This window comes from Rana temporaria, chromosome 4 (assembly GCF_905171775.1).
Source record: "Rana temporaria chromosome 4, aRanTem1.1, whole genome shotgun sequence".
In the NCBI taxonomy this organism is placed as follows: domain Eukaryota; kingdom Metazoa; phylum Chordata; class Amphibia; order Anura; family Ranidae; genus Rana; species Rana temporaria.
The window spans coordinates 428052140-428069946 of NC_053492.1; the positions used below are offsets into that span (position 1 = coordinate 428052140).

Consider the following 17807-nt stretch of genomic DNA (forward strand, 5'->3'; position numbering starts at 1 on the left):
AGTCAGCATTTTTCTTCCTCCAAACACAGCAAGTCCCTCTCCTCAAGAAGGCCCATGTACAGTCATGCCAATGAACATCTAAATGATTCAGAGAAGAATTGCGAAAAAGTGCCGTGGTCAGATGACGCCAAAATTTACATTAACCCGACTCACCGTGTTTGAAGGAAGAAAGAAGAATTCTAGCAGGAACTCTCCCCTGCTAGAATTCGCTGATCATCACTTGCAGCCATCGGCTACAAGTGCTGATCAAATGCTAGTTTTCCAGCATGACTGCTCATCAGAAGCCAGTGATTAGACCAGCTTCTGTTGGACAGACCGTGGTACACATGCACTGAAAGTTGGCTGGTACCTGTTTAACTAGCTGACTTTAGGTACATGTGTGTCCCGGGTTTTAAGCAAGCAATGTTGTGTTGCCAAGTGCATCTTCAGCTCTATTGATGTACTCACAGAAACTGGATCCCCCACAGTCCGTATCCTCCTGGATCCCCCCCATACCTCTTACAGGTTTTTTTTCTTTGCCATTCACCTGTTAGGCTCTATTCGCACTGGTGTGATTTCTGATGTGATTTCAGTCGCATAGAATCACATGACAATGGAAATCATTGACAATGGAAATGACATCAATGCAACACGACTTCAATGCAATTTTAAAAAAGGTCCCTGCACCCACTAGCATCTTAAAGTTCCACCCAAAAGTGGAACTTCCAATTTAAAGGGGTTGTAAAGGTACAATATTTTTTTTCCTAAATAGCTTCCGTTACCTGCAGTCCTCTTTCACTTACCTCATCCTTCCATTTTGCTTTTAAATATCCTTCTTTCTTCTGAGAAATCCTCACTTCCTGTTCTTCTGTCTGTAACTCCACACAGTAATGCAAGGCTTTCTCCCTGGTGTGGAGTGTTGTGCTCGCCCCCTCCCTTGGACTACAGGAGAGTCAGGACGCTCTCTACGTTGCAGATAGAGAAAGGAGCTGTGTGTTAGTGGGCATCCTGACTCTCCTGTAGTCCAAGGGAGGGGGCAAGCACGACACTCCACACCAGGGAGAAAGCCTCGTATTACTGTGTGGAGTTACAGACAGAAGAACAGGAAGTGAGGATTTCTCAAAAGAAATAAGGACATTTAAAAGCAAAATGGAAGGATGATGTTTTTTAATTGTTTTTCACTGACAGCTCATTTGTTTACATTCTGCTGTCAGCTAGTCGGAGATCAGTGGTTGTTAGGATGCTGGTGGTGCTCGCTCCTTAACAACCAATAACTCATCCCTGCAGTCTGACCACGGGGTGAGTCAAGAACGCAGTAGTATCATAATCGCATTAAAAATGCAACTAAGTTGCACTACATAGTCACACTGAAAATCGATTCAAAATGGGCTGCAGTAGTGCGAATCTAGCCTTGCAGGATAAAGTAGTGGCGTGAAGGTTGTATCATTTTTTTTTTATTTATCTCTTTTCTTCCAAAGGCAACGTTTGATTGCAGTCCGTTCCCTCCAGATCGACTATATGCATGACAATGATTAAGAAGCCATTTACTATTTTGCATTATGTCATTTGTTACTGTTCATTGTGGTAAGATGGCCCATTAAAAAGCAATGGGCTTCCATTGTGCACTAATGTGATTAAAAATGTACAAGGCCCACTTTATTTATTTAATTTTTTTGCTTTTATTAATACATAATATGCCTTTATAAATACATTCTTGTACACAAATCCATTTCCATATAACTATAAAGCCCTGTACACACGATCGGTTTGTCTGATGAAAATGAACTGTTTTTTCATCGGACAAACCGATCGTGTGTGGGCCCCATCGGTTTGTTTTCCATCGGTAAAAAAAAAAAAAGAACATGTTTTAAATTTTTCCTATGGATAAAAAAAACGATCGTGTGTGTGGAAGTCCATCGGTCAAAAATCCACGCATGCTCAGAATCAAGTTGACGCATACTCGGAAAAATTGAACTTCATTTTTCTCAGCACGTCGTAATGTTTTACGTCACAGCGTTTGGACACAGTCGGATTTTTGACCGATGGTGTGTAGGCAAGACTGATGAAAGTCAGCTTCATCGGATATCTGATGAAAAAATCCATCGGATTCGATCGCGTGTACAGGGCATTACAGAGGTTCAGCAATCGTGGACAGGAAGTGGTTACAAAGAAGCCCCAGGAGACCGGCAGAACTGAGATGCAACAAAGAGTAAAAAAAAAAAAAAAAATGGTGACAATCGTATTTAAGTTCCCATTTTGGACCTATTTATATCTGTGCACTACATTTAATGCAAGCGGGTTATGTCGTGATTAAGGCAGCCCATTAATTTGAATGGGATGTCTAATGTACCAAAAGACATGCAATCATCATTTTTAGTGCCGCAGCCCACCACAACGCATAGTAGTGCATTACCATGTGTTGCAGTGTGTTGGGGTAACATTCAGTTCTTTGGCATCACAACGCACAAACCCGCATAAGATGCATTGACCTGTGTCGCAATGCTCATCACAATGCAACAGTGACTCCAGCCTTATTTAACCACTTTAGCCCGGGAATGATTTGCCCCCTTAACCACTTAAGACCCGGACCTTTAGGCAGCTAAAGGACCTTGCCAGTTTTTGCGATTCGGCACTGACAATTGCGTGGTCGTGCGATGTGGCTCCCGAACAAAATTGGCATCCTTTTTTTCCCACAAATAGAGCTTTCTTTTGGTGGTATTTGATCACCTCTGCGGTTTTTATTTTTTGCGCTATAAACAAAAATAGAGCGACAATTTAAAAAAAAATGCTATATTTTTTACTTTTTGCTATAATAAATATCCCCCAAAAATATATATAAAAAAATATGTTTTCCTCAGTTTAGGCCGATACGTATTCTTCTACCTATTTTTGGTAAAAAAAAATTGCAATAAGCGTTTAATCGATTGGTTTGCGCAAAATTTATAGCGTTTACAAAATAGGGCATAGTTTTATTGCATTTTTATTATTTTTTTTTTGTTTTTTACTACTAATGGCGGCGATCAGCGATTTTATTTATTTATTTTATTTTTTTCGTGACTGAGACATTATGGCGGACAATTTTGACACATTTTTGGGACCATTGTCATTTCCACAGCAAAAAATGCATTAAAAATGCATTGTTTACTGTGAAAATTACAATTCCAGTTTGGGAGTTAACCACAAGGGGGCTCTGAAGGGGTTAAGTGTGACCTCATTTGTGTTTCTAACTGTAGGGAGGTGTGGCTGTAGGTGTGACGTCATTGATTGTGTTTCCCTATAAAAGGGAACACACGATCGATGACGGCGCCACAGTGAAGAACGAGGAAGCCGTGTTTACACACAGCTCTCCCCGTTCTTCAGCTCCGGGGACCGATCGCGGCGATCGGGTCCCGCGGTTACGGAGCTTCGGACCGGGTCGTGGGCGCGCGCCCGCGACCCACGGCTTGGCACTTGGAGGACGTACAGGTACGTGCTTGTGCCCAGCCGTGCCATTCTGCCGACGTTTATGTGCATGAGGCGGTCCTTAAGCGGTTAATGATCAGGTCATTTTTTGTGATGCAGCACTGCAACGGAGTCCGCCTCGTGTGAATGAGGCCTTAGACTCACCACTGTTGTGGGGGAGTCCACACTTCATGGTAAGAGTACCGATCTTCTCCTTTCTGGTGGTGGCTTCATAAGCGTATAGTGGTGACAGTATCTGCATGACGTCAGAATCAATATCAACTATAGACTCTAGTGGATTGATGACTGACTGTCTACTTTATATCGCACATGGGATTTTAATTTTTTATGCTTATATGTGTATATACTTTGCTATTTTATTTTTTCTCTTGTTTTTTTTGTGTGTGTGAGTGGAGATTAAGGCCCAGATTCTCAAAGGCGTTACGACGGCGCAACACCATTTGCGCCGTCGTAAGTCCTAATCTGGCCCCGGGTATCTATGCGACTGATTCTTAGAATCAGTTACGCATAGATACCCATTAGATCTGACAGGCGTAATGCCCCGTACACACCATCACTTTATGTGATGAAAAAAAACGACATTTTCTGTGAAGTAAAAAATGACGTTTTTGAAACTTCAATTTTCAAAGACGAAGTTGCCTACACACCATCGTTTTTCTCACAATGTTCTAGCAAAGCGAGGTTACGTTCTCACCACTTTTTCCATTGAAGCTCGCTTCATAAGTAGCTTCTGGGCATGCACGGGTCGTTTTAAACTACGGTTTTTACTACACACGGTCAATTTCTGTGAAGTAAAAAATTAAGTTTTGAAAAACGACACATAAAATTGAAGCATGCTTCAATTTTTTTTTGGTCGTTTTTTACAAGACATAAAATGACGTTTTCCCCCACACACGGTCAATTAAAGTGACGTTTTTAAAAACGTCGTTTTTTTTCATCACATAAAGTGATGGTGTGTACGGGGCATCAGGCTCTTAAGCTGTCAGATCTTAAATGCAATTTTTTTCCCCGCCGCTAGGTGTCGCCGACGTCGTTTTCCCCGTCGATTATGTAAATTAGCAAATTACGACGATTCCCGAACGTACGCGCGCTCGATGCAGAGAATTTACGTTGTTTCCGTAGCCTTTGCGACGCGTAAAGTTGCCCCTGGGTCTATGGAGGCGCAGCCAATGTTAAGTATGGCCGTCGTTCCCGCGTCGAAATTTAAAAAATCTATGTCGTTTGCGTAAGACGTCCGTGAATGGCGCTGGACGGCATTTACGTTAACGTCTAAGCAAATGACGTCGGTGCGACGTCATTTAGCGCAATGCATGTCGGGTAATTTACCCGACGGAGCATGCGCAGTACGCTCGGCGCGGGAACGCGCCTAATTTAAATGGTGCCCGCCCCATTTGAATTGGGCGGGCTTGCGCCGAGCGCTTTTACGATACACCGCCACAAGTTTACAGGTAAGTGTTCTGAGAATCAGGCACTAACGCTGTAAACCTGCGGCGGTGTAACGTAAATCACATACGTTACGCTGCCCAGGAGCAACGTACTTCTATGAGAATCTGGGCCCAAGTTCTCATCTCTCCCACATAATTTGTGTCACAGACACCCTATATATATTTTTTTTTCTCACTTGTTTTGCATCACAACACTTATCGGTGCCATTAGCCATACGTTTAATTGCAATAGTTTTGTGTATGATTTTCTTGTTTATACATTGTTTTTATATTTTGTCATTTTTGTGACATCCTACATTAATAGCGCCGCACTTGTCTTCCTTTCCGCAATCACAGTGAGAGCTGGTTGCCGAAGACATACATATACGTGATTCTGCCTGTAGGAGCCGCCACGCCGCAGTACATGTACGTGGGGCGGTCGGCAAGCAGTTAATAATAATAAAAAAAATATCAGTTTATGGGTTACAGTGCTTTATCAAGATAAGCCTAGGTTCACACTGCTGCGAATTCAAAATCGCGGTAAAATGCGCGATTTCACGGCTGCGATTTTTGCCGCGATTTCGGCCGCAATTTAATGTAAATCGCGTCCCGAAATCGCAAAAAGTAGTACAGGAACTACTTTTTGAAATCGCAGATGCGGCGTCGCACTGATTAGGACAGTGCCATTGCCGACAATTGCCGCCGATTTGAGATGCGATTTGACATTTGATTTGACATCGTACCCAGTGTGAACCAGGGCTTAATGTCATTTGCGCCTTCTTTAAATTTTCTGCTCTGGTGGAAAAAAAAATCGGTTTTATATTGTAATCTTTTTATTCTTCATGTCATATTGTTTTCTCTGAGATTTTTTTTTTTTTTAATTGACAACTTCATATGCTCTGAAAATGACAGTGACTAAAAATAATGTTCTGATTGAGATTGATGCTCGTTTCCAGTTTAAAAGGACTGTAGAGGGTTTTTTTTTTTTTTTTTGTGTGTTTCTTTTTATGACGGCTGCTCACCGCCCACCAACTGATCTCTTTACAGGGACTGATAGTACATCCATGTATTGGCAATGCTGTTACTATGGTAACCTCGTACAATACTTTCTCACTGGGGCCTCAGCACAAAAAAATATCATAGAAAAGGAAAAAATCCAGGATATAATCTGACAGAAGAGATCTCCCACCCACACACTGTTCTCTGTCTAGAGATATTAATTATCATACACAAAGTTTTACTTGGTAAACATAATTAGATGTTTGAGGATGAATCACGTCTTCATAAGCAGATTTTCTTGTTTGGCCAATGTGGATGAATTGTACAACAGGTATGGGTGGGAGATGGTCTGATGTGCCTACACACCATCAGTTTAAAAACCGATCGAGTCCAACGCGGTGACGTAAAACACAACAACGCGCTGAAAAAAATGAAGTTTAATGCTTCCATGCATGCGTCAACTTGATTCTGAGCATGCCCGGGTTTGGAACCGATGCTTTTGCGTATTAACGATCGGTTTTGACCAATCGGTCAGGCGTCCATTGGTCCAATTTTAACCACTTGCCGCCCACCAATGACAAATTGACGTCAGTCTGACACCCCGCAACACCGATCAAGGTAAAGAGTATCTCACGGAGACTCTTTACCACGTTATCAGCCGTGTCCAATCACGATGTAAACAGGAAAAGCTGGTAATCTGTCAGACGCGAGTAGAGGAGAGCTGATCGGCTGCTCCTGTGACAGGGGGGGTTTGTGCTGATCGATTATCAGCACAGCCCCCCCGAGGATGCCCACTAGACCACCAGGGATTAAAAAAAAAAAAGTATGCCATCCTAGACCACTAGGGATGAGAAGGACACAAAAAAATGGATGCCAATCAGTGCCCACAATGAGCATCACTGGTTGGCAGGCATTGTTTGGCATCCATTAGTACAACACATACGATAGTGCCCATCTATGCCCATCCATGCCGCCTATCAGTGTCCATCCGTGCCGCCTATCAGTGCCCATCCGCGCCGCCCATCAGTGCCGCATATTAGTGCCTATCAATGCCACCACATCAGTGCCACCTAATCGGTGCCCATCAGTGCTGCCTTATCAGTGCCCGTCAGTGCAGTACCATCAGTGAAGGAGAAAACGTACTTATTTACAAACGAAACAAAAAAAAAACGTTTTTTTTTTCTAAATTTTTGGTCATTTTTTTTTTTTTTTTTTTTGCAGAAAATAAATATCCCAGAGGTGATCAAATACCACCAAAAGAAAGCTCTATTTGTGGGTACAAAATTATAAAAATTTAGTTTGGGTACAGTGTAGCATGACCGCGCAATTGTCATTCAAAGTGCAACAGCGCTGAAAGCTAAAAATTGGTTTTGGCGGGAAGGTGTATAAGTGCCCTGTATGGAAAGACAACAGACCAATGGGGCGTACACACAGTCAGTTTGTATATACTTTATTTTTTGTCAATAGCATGGTGGGTGGATTTGTGCCAGTCACAGGATTGTCACGCCCCTCCAGCCTGTGTTTTAGGATAAGAGGGAGGTGAAGCCTCCATCAATCAAGATGCAATATCCTGCCCCCATTGTGTTTAACTGGTTAGTATTCATGGAGGAGGGTGGGAGGGAGGGAGTTAGCTGTCATTTACCACTGTGTATACACCCACATGTGTGACTCTGTAGTCACATTTGGCTGCTCAGATGTGATAGGGTGGAAATGCGCAGCATAGAAACTCACTGAAAACTGAGCATGTGCAGATCTGCCAACACTGCTGCAAAATTCCTAGCTGAATTGGGGGATATGCATAGAAGGAGGAGATGGAGAGCAGCAGGATCATACAGGTTTTTTTTTTCCAGAAAATGAATTTCATAGTCCTGTATGAACTGCATGTAATACATTATTTATTGATAGTTTTTTTTTATGATGTGGGTTTAGTGACACTTTAAGACATGAGTGTTCTCACCTAGGAAGTGCCCGAACAGGTACCTTCATGGCAAGATCACCAGGTATTGTTTTATTAAAGTCTATATATAAAATTACCTAAACAATCAATTAGCTGTACGCTGAGGGCTTGCAGGTGACCGGCAGACCGGGCTATGTTGCCTAAGCTTGTTTGTACTTCTCCTAAGGATCACAGGAGTGCAGTTAGTTCTGTACTCCTGTGACCCGTTTGCAGCAGACAGCAGGCTAACCTGACATCACAGAGGCGGTCCAGGCTAGAGAAGGATCGGGACCATGAAGTTGAAATCCGTCCGCATGCCTGGACCGGCATGTGGCTCAGCCTCTTAGCGAGCCCCTGAGAGCCTGAGCAGACCGCTCCCGCCTTCTCCACAATCCAGCGATCCAATGAATGAGGGGGGGGGGGATTTAGAGCAGACAGTGGTGATTGACGGTCAGCAGCTCTCTGCCCAGGGAGTCCTGAGAACCGAGCGATCGGTGGTATTTGATCGCAAGGTTCTCTGTCTTGGAGCCGGCGGGGGACAGATACAGCAGCCACCTAGGTAAGTATGATTCTGAAAAAAAAAAAAATAAGAGAAGTATGTATTTTTTAACAGCAGCAAATAATTGTCAGGTGATCAGGCTGGCTGTGTGGTCTATCAATACTCTAAATTTCAGGACTGGATGGCTAGAAATACTTTATGCTGCCTCATAGTGTGCTGATGCACACCTAACTGCACACCCCCAGCACTGTCAGCGAGCTGTCACAGAGAGCTCCTGATCACCGATTACAGTTGGGAGCTGGTAGGACGGCATCCTGATTATTTGATCGCTGTGACAGCCAATCGGTCTCTATACACAAGATCCCCTTGAGGGACCAGCTCCCTCAGGGAAGAAAGGGGTTAATGGTGTTTTCCTTGAATTTAGAGTTTTGAGTGTACTGACTGAAAACCTGCAATGTATTAGCTTTCTTTATTTAACATCATTTCAATGACTTGGTGATATGAGAACAGTTTGGCTGGAAGTCGCAACAAGGTATAAGGCCAGGCAAAAATAAGCCGTTTGCAGAAGAATATTCACAGGCGGTCAGTTAATTAAAATTCTGCAAGCTGTATCATGTTGTTACTCCAAATCTCTTCCAATTTATTAGCCTGGACCTCCCTTGTAAGCGCAATTATAACGTATGCTGTATTTAAACCTCTGACCCTGTGCTTGGGCGATGACATCATTCTGGATGAATGCGTTTTATGCTGGCGATTTAACAAAAAAAATTATCCAGAGGAAACGGACCAAGAAATCGATAGATCGATCTATCTATCTCTTGGTCCGTTTCCTCTGGAATATATATATACTCTATTGGTCCGTTTTTTATATAAGCCCATTATGTTGCATATATATAATAAATAAATATGTGTGTAAGTGCAACATAATGGGCTAAAATGCGTCTTTTGCAAGAAAAAAAAAAAAAAGGAGGAAGTAAAACCCTGATGGGTTTACTTCCTTTAAAGAGGAAGTAAACCCTGATGGGTTTTACTTCCTCCTTCTTTTTTTTTTCTTGCAAAGACGAGGAGGAAGTAAAACCCATCGGGCTTTACTTCCTCTTTAAAAAATTAAATATTGTGCATATATATATATTTTTAAAGAGCAAGTAAACCCTGATGGGTTTTACTTCCTTTTTTTTTTTTTTCTTGCAAAGACGCATTTTAGCCCATTATGTTGCACTTACCTGCAAAGGAAGCCTGCAATGTCACCGCTGTCCCCACTGTGTGGAAGCATCCCTCTTCCTTCCGGGGCCATGGACTCCGGCTCTTTGACTGTCTGGAGTCGCTTGACGTCACTCCCATGCATTAGCGCAGGAGCCGACGGTCATGGCACGGGCCCTATAGAAACGGCACGATCGTGCCCTTTCTTTAGTGCGCATGCGCCAATGACGTTGGCGCAAGCGTATATGGTAAATATCTCCTAAACTGTACAGGTCATGGTTACATTTAATGAAGGTACAACATTTAGCAACTTATTGCTATACTTAGAGGTGCCTCTCTTCTCTTTTATACCCTGTAAAAAAAAATGTTTTGATATACAAGTGCTTTGGATTACAAGCATGTTTCTGGAACAAATTATGCTCACAATCCAAGGTTTTATTGTACAGCCTTCAAAAGGATTTGCAAACGGTGCTCATGCAGGATAACATAATTCAGCTACGCATGTTCTGTTATAGTGTTGATTTCATTTATCTGCACTTTAATATGTATTTTTCTTCCCCCCCATATGTTATACAGATAATTTGTCCAGCTGGGAAAATGAAGACTGGGGATCGTGGGAGGAAAATGAGAATAAACCTCCGGTAAGGATTATTTTTCTGGTTGGGTTTGTCATTTACCTGTATATTGTGTGTCAGGGCTTGCCTCAGTGGGGAAATGTAGCTTGCTTTTACAGCTGGAAACGCATCCAGTATGATGAAGCGACAAGGCCTACTGGGACAACATCTGATGCAATATAATTCTTTTTATATAAAATCTGTAGAATTGGATGTCAATGTAAAAAGGACCTGTCCTCAGAGCAGCACAATACATTTCTGCTTGCACAGGTTCTTCAGCCAAACAGGATCTTTCATTAACTTTATAAGTGTGCATGACTGCATTCCTCACATGTCCCAGTATACAACAGTAGCATCATTTTGTAACAAGATAAAAATGCAACAAACAGACCCAAGGCGCTCAACCATAGAATGGGCTAGCAGTTATACAATATGTAGTGGTAACATGCATCCTATTGACCAGGGACGTGCAGTCAGGGGAGGCAGGTGAGCCAGAGCCTCAGCTGCCATGAACATATAAAAAAAAAATGGAACTTAGAGGATCGTAGCTTGGCAACCTGAGGTCATAGAGACCCCAAATAGGGGGTAGATAGCCGAAGTCCTACCCCACCACTGGTAAAAATTTGGGGCTTCTACAATCTATGGTTCCAGAGATACGGGGCTCCTTGCACAGCCTGTTAGAAGCTACATACAGAGCGGCCAGTTTAAATACAAGCTGGCACACTGTTTGCAGCAGACTGAGAGGTTGAGCTCACATTTCCTCTCCTCACTTCTTGTCAGAGGCACTGATCTCAATGGACAACTACAGCTGATCCCAGCGAGCCTTCTGGCTGGTATGTGAACCTTGAGCCTATTTCCATCACAAGTGCTGGGCCCTCCATTTAGTGTTTGAGGTTTGGATGAGACTTGGGCTTTTACCTTTTGAAATTAGACTCTGTTACCACAGCAATCTGCCTGGAAGTGGGGCAGCGGGTACCTGTCAAAATCAGGTACCCACAAGGCCCCCCTCTTCTATGGTGGCACACCGAGAAATGAGGACCAAGGAGCACTGGTGGGGACCTACATGCGGAGCGGTCGCATATATGCGGCCTTGGTTAGTAATAGTAAGTGACCGGATTTATATTAAAAAAACGCAGGATGAAAGGACATACATTTAAAAAATGCTAATTGTGGTTGGAACCCCGCTTTAAAGCACTTACCGTGCAGGCAGTTACCGAAAAGCTCCCAATGCATACTAGCGATCAGGAGCTTTTCCATCATGTGACAGCCAATCAAAGCAATGCCCGCCTCTTGGCTTATAGAACCCTTAAAGGGCTGGGTTGTGGTAGGCAGGAAGGAGTTAAAAAGAGAAAACTAGGGTTTACTATCACTTTAATAGAAAAATAAAGAATTAAATCCCTCTCCAATGAATTCCCAGGTCGCAACAATAACGCCAGAGCACATTGGCATTCACTGTGCGGGCATCAAGTGCTCACCTAAGGAAATGCAATCTCATTAAAGTTGTTAGATAACATGAACCTGTAAAAAAAAAAAAGTCACCATCATGCTAATTGGTGCTCTGGTCCACCCGAATCCCATCTAAATGTTACTCTAATCATTTACACAATTTTTTTTCCGCTGTGTGCATAGCAATGTAGCGTTGAAAGAAGAATAAATCTCTCCTATAGTAAAACGCATACTGTGTTCACTTTGAGCTTTACCATTCTGCCGCAGTACATGAAAATCGCACTAATGTGACATCACTTTATTCAGTGGATCATCGGAAAAAAAATTGCAGGAAAATGCAATTTTTCTGTTTTAGTCCCAACAAAAAAAAACAAGGAAGTAAAAATATATGTATCCAAACTTGCCACCAAAATAAAGCCCTAAGAGCCCATTCACACAGGGACGACTTTGGATCCGACTTCAAGTCGCCTCAAGTCGCGCTGCATGAGAAAATCAATGTAAGTGAATGGAGCCGTCTTAATGTACACTACTGCAGTCGCAAAAGGTTCCTGTACTACTTCAATCAGACTTCTAGGCGACTTGTAAGTAAGGTGACCAGATTTTTTAAATGAAATCCGGGGACATATTTTTTCTTTACTAGTAATGGCAACAATCAGCGAATCTCCGCCCGCCTCACAGCCTCTCAAGTCTTACTCCTCGGGCCCCGGCTACTACTGGATGGGGAGCAGAGGAAGATCACTCCGCCAGGGAAGGCAAGGAGATAAGCAGGTGGCTGGCCTGGATTTGAGCCAAGGCAGGAGAACATGCCAGTAAAGCTGAATGGGCATGTGCCCGAAACTGAAGAAATATTCCCTCCGCTCCGACCAGCACATGATCATCAGAAAGGGGCACAGATAATGGGAAAAATACAACCCCCCCTATGCTAGTAGGCACAGCGGAGCGGGGGGTGTGTAATTAAAAAAAATGTATTTTAATTCTGCACTGATTGTCTTTAAAATTGCCCCTGCCCCCTATTAAATCCAATCTGGGGACAAAACCAGGGACAGACTTGGTCTGGTCCTCAATCAGGGGACTGTCCCCTGAAACCAGGGGGTGTCTGGTCACCCTACTTGTAGGCAACTTGTACCCATTAATTTCAATGGAAGTCGCCTCAGAAGTCTGATCACTGTACATTACGTGAAGTTGCCTTGTAAGTTGCCTCATGTTGCGCTGTGATTCATACTCAAGTCGTGTCCAAGTTGCCTCCCAAAGTCATGCTGGAAGTCGTGTTGCCCCTGTGTAAATGGAGTCTTACTGTTGCAAAAATAAAAAGATATATGATGTGTTGGGGTAGACTCCATATTACACTAAAAGCTATTACATGTGGAACTGGGTCATCATGGATAATATAAAAAAAATGTAGGGGGGGGGGAGGCCCATGGCTCAAATGGTTATTGGGTGTATTGAGGGATTTGATTCATGAAACATTGGGTCTCAGTCCACTTGCCACTCACCAGGGTGTAATTTTCACAGGTGGAATATGGTTATCTGTGCAGAATTGCAGGAATTTTTTATTTTCATTTTTTTTTTTTTTTTTTTTAGCCCTGCCCCTATTTCAGCCTAGGTCAGAATGATGTGTACCTGGTCCTGCAGCTTCCTTGGATACTTGCATAACATCTCTCAGGAGGCAGTAGGATCAACACACAGTGTAACGGTGGAGGGGGGCGTCCTGAAAAACAGTCTGTGGAGGGGGATGAGTCCAGTGCGCATCAGAGCTAGCTGCCTAGCTAAAGAGGACCAAGAAGAGGCAGCCAGCTGAAGAAGACGGTGGACTGCGGTTGGACAGCGCTGGATTCGCTTTGCAGGTGAGTAAGTGCTTTGATGGGCACTACAGGTAAGTGGGGGGGAAAAGCATGGGGGAGGAGGGGGTTGAGTACTGATTTATGGATGTTCCTAGCATACACTGTGATAAGAGTTTGTGTGTGTGTGTATATATGTATAGATACTGTATTTATTGGCGTATAACACTCACTTTTTTACACTGATAATAGAGGGTAAACTGTGCCTGCGTGTTACACGCAGGGGGCTGTGGAAAGTTTTTTTCCTGAAACTTCCCTCTTAACCACTTCCCGACCACCGCGTGTATATGTACGTCCACAGAATGGCACGTACAGGCAAATGGGCGTACATGTACGTCCTTGTCTTCTAGTGGGTGGGGGGTCCGATCGGGACCCCCCCCCCCGCTACATGCGGCGGTCAGATTCCCGCGGGGAGCGATCCGGGACGACGGCGCGGCTTTTCGTTTATAGCCGCTCCGTCGCGATTGCTCCCCGGAGCTGAAGAACGGGGAGAGCCATATGTAAACACGGCTTCCCCGTGCTTCACTATGGCGCTGCATCGATCGAGTGATCCCTTATATAGGGAGACTCGATCGATGACGTCAGTCCTACAGCCACACCCCCCTACAGTTGTAAACACACACTAAGTGAACACTAACTCCTACAGCGCCCCCTGTGGTTAGCTCCCAAACTGCAACTGTCATTTTCACAATAAACAATGCAATTTAAATGCATTTTTTGCTGTGAAAATGACAATGTTCCCAAAAATGTGTCAAAATTGTCCGAAGTGTCCGCCATAATGTCGCTGTCACGAAAAAAATCGCTGATCGCTGCCATTAGTAGTAAAAAAAAAAAAAATTATGAAAATGCAATAAAACTATCCCCTATTTTGTAAACGCTATAAATTTTGCGCAAAACAATCGATAAACACCTATTGCGATTTTTTTTTTTTTAACCAAAAATAGGTAGAAGAATACGTATCGGCCTAAACTGAGGAAAATAAATAATTTTATATATGTTTTTGGGGGATATTTAATTTATTACAGCAAAAAGTAAAAAATATTGAATTTTTTTCAAAATTGTCGCTCTATTTTTGTTTATAGTGCAAAAAATAAAAACCGCAGAGGTGATCAAATACCACCAAAAGAAAGCTCTATTTGTGGGGAAAAAAGGACGCCAATTTTGTTTGGGAGCCACGTCGCACGACCGCGCAATTGTCTGTTAAAGCGACGCAGTGCCGAATCGCAAAACCTGGCCTGGGCATTTAGCTGCCTAAAGGTCCGGGGCTTAAGTGGTTAAAGTGGAGGTTCACCCTAAAAACGATTTTTATTACATTAGAGCCAGCATAGTAAGGACATTTCATTTCGGCAGGTTTTTTTTTTTTTTTTCTCTGTACTTACCTTTATATCCCGATTTTTGTCCAGGGCTTCCGCGTTCTGATGACTCCGGGACTGGGCGTTCCTATCCCAGCCTCAGGGTTCCGATGACTGCGGGGCTGGACGTTCCTATCCTTCCGTTCGATGATTGACGGCTTGTGAAACAGGTGACCGGTCGCACAACGCGCGTCACCAGATTTCCGGAAATTGTCGAGCTGCGAGTCGGCACTATACGCCCCCTGCGCCCGCCGTGTACAGCTGACTGCGCCGTATAGTGCCGACTCGCAGCTCGGCTATTTCCTGACATCTGGTGCCACGCTTTGTGTGACAGGTCACCTGTTTCACAAGCCGTCAATCATCGAACGGAAGGATAGGAACGCCCAGTCCCGCAGTCATCGGCACCCGGAAGCCCTGGACAACATCAGAATATAAAGGTATGTACGGAGAAAAAAAAATTACCTGCCGAAATGTATGCTGGCTCTGCTAGATGCAATTTAAAAAAAAAATTGGGGGTGAACCCCCGCTTTAACATTAGGGTGCGTGTTATATGCCTGTGTGCATAATACGCTGATAAATACAGTATATAAAATATATTTGCATCATCTATGCAATATACATCAAATGTGATGTGCTTGTATAACTCCTCAAGAATGTCCCTCCACCTTTTCGTTTTGGGACAATACTGACCCTTCTATGGCCAGATTAAGTTGCATATGGTGCAAGGAAATGAACTGAAAACATTTGTTTGTTTGACCCTTTTTTTCCAGGTTTCATAATCCTTTTTTTTATAGCGAGTTAAAGTAAGGGAAACAAATGTATAATCATGACATCATCTCTGCGCTGGCTATTGTTTAATGTACTGTATTCCTTGCTGGCACCATGCCCGGCTTCTCCCTGTATGACTTCTCATGTGACGGGCGATGCCCAGCTGGCAGCTAGAGACAGCTGCTGCCCACACAGGGCCTGACGAGAACATTTGACCTGGATTTCCCACTGTCATATTTTCTGTATAATGAAACCTGCAATTATATTTTACACCAGTTATTTTGGCTCAGCAGGCACTGTACCAGCCTGGTGGGGGCACAATCCTAATTTATGTGCATTCTGGGATCAGTGTATAATGTGTGATATGACTTTCCTGTATGTATCATTGAAAGTATATAACTGGGCTAAGTGGGGAAAAAAACAACACAAAAAAAAGTATGCAACATCTCTGCAACACAAACTCTCTTTACAAGCTATGCAAGTACAGAAACATACCTAGATCTGTCAAAAATATACCGAGTTCCTAACTCCCTGTTTGAACTGACAACGCGGCCTCTGCTACACTGAAATCCCATGTAGTGTTGTCAGTCCTGCCTGAATTCTCCTCTCCACCCCTACACCTCTTACAGTGATGAGGAGAGGGGGAGGATTACTGTAGTTCAGCAAGGAAAGGGTTGACAACACTGTTTGGGATTTCAGTGCAGCATAAGCAGAATTGTCAGGTTAAACAGAAAGTTAACAGTTCACTCGTTTTTATGGCATAAACGTGTATCTATTGTCAAAAATGTTGCTAATACTTACCAGCTGTGTGCAATAGTTTTGCACAGAGCAGCGCCAATCCTCCTTTTCTTGGGTCCTCCGTGGGCACCCCTGGCCCCTCCCCGTTTCGAGTCCCCCCCCCCCCTTAGCAAGCCACTTGCTAGGGGGGGGTACTTGTGTGGGCCCAATCCCAAGCCGCAGTGTGTGTGTGTGTGTGTGTGTGTGTGTGTGTGTGTGTGTGTATTGACATATATCCGAAAAAAGGAATAATAACCAGACAGAGTTTAACCTCAACCGCAATGCATCCCTAGATAAATGTATATTATATAGGGGGGACCTGGCAAAATAGTTTAATACATGTAACAATAAATAATACAATAAAGAAAATTACCTTATAAAACACTAATATTCTAGAAAATGCCAAACCCACTATCCAACTAATAAAATAAAATCATAATTGGCCAGTAATTTAAAAAACGGACCCATGACAGCTACAGGAAAATTGTATAAGCTTCCCCCCACCCCCACTCCCAAATTAGGGGGAAGCAAAGAAATAATGTCAAGTGTTTATTATAATACAGGATTTATTAACCACTTAAGACCCGGACCAAAATGCTGCTAAATGCCCAGGCCCCTTTTTGCGATTTGTAACGGTGTTGCTTTAACAGACAATTGCGCAGTCGTGCGACGTGGCTCCCAAACAAAATTGGCGTCCTTTTTTTCCCACAAATAGAGCTTTCTTTTGGTGGTATTTGATCACCTCTGCGGTTTTTATTTTTTGCGCTATAAACAAAAATAGAGCGACAATTTTGAAAAAAATTCAATATTTTTTACTTTTTGCTATAATAAGTAAACTTTTTTTTTTTTTAGTTTGAGATGGAGAATGGTGTGTGTGTTTTTTTTTTTTTTTTTAACTTGATGGAGAATGGTTTGAACCCCTGTCAGGTTTTTATTGCTGTCTGTGTATCCAATGGGAAGATTAACCTTACTACCTTTATAGGTAAATCTGAAATAAATAAAATATTTTTTGCACTACAAAATCACCAGAAGAAGCCTTATATATTACTTTATCTTAAAGAGGGAGTTCACCCTAAAAATAACTTTTAACATTAGATTGATGCTCATTTTGTCTAGGGGAATCGGCTAGTATTTTTAAAATTGAAGCTGTACTTACCTTTTTAGAGAGCGATCTTCTCCGCCGCTTCCGGGTATGGGTCTTCGGGACTGGGCGTTCCTATTTTGATTGACAGTCTTCCGACAGGCTTCCGACGGTCGCATCCATCGCGTCACGAGTAGCCGAAAGAAGCCGAACGTCGGTGCGGCGTTATACTGCGCCTGCACACCGATGTTCGGCTACTTTCAGAAAATCGTGACGCGATGGATGCGACCGTCGGAAGCCTGTCTTTAGACTGTCAATCAAAATAGGAACGCCCAGTCCCGCAGCCCATACCCGGAAGCGGCGGAGAAGATCGCTCTCTAAAAAGGTAAGTACAGCTTCGATTTAAAAAAAAAATAGCCAATTCCCCTAGAC

General features: G+C 43.2%; 1 protein-coding gene across 1 annotated transcript in view; it reads left to right on the forward strand.

The window, feature by feature from the left end:
• Positions 1 to 17807, forward strand: part of RAB3GAP2 (RAB3 GTPase activating non-catalytic protein subunit 2) — a 149384-nt gene that overhangs the window by 15538 nt on the left and 116039 nt on the right. Inside the window, exon 2 of the mRNA XM_040351419.1 lies at positions 10076 to 10140. Coding sequence (XP_040207353.1) covers positions 10076 to 10140 — 65 coding nt within the window. The remainder of the gene's footprint in view (positions 1 to 10075; positions 10141 to 17807) is intronic.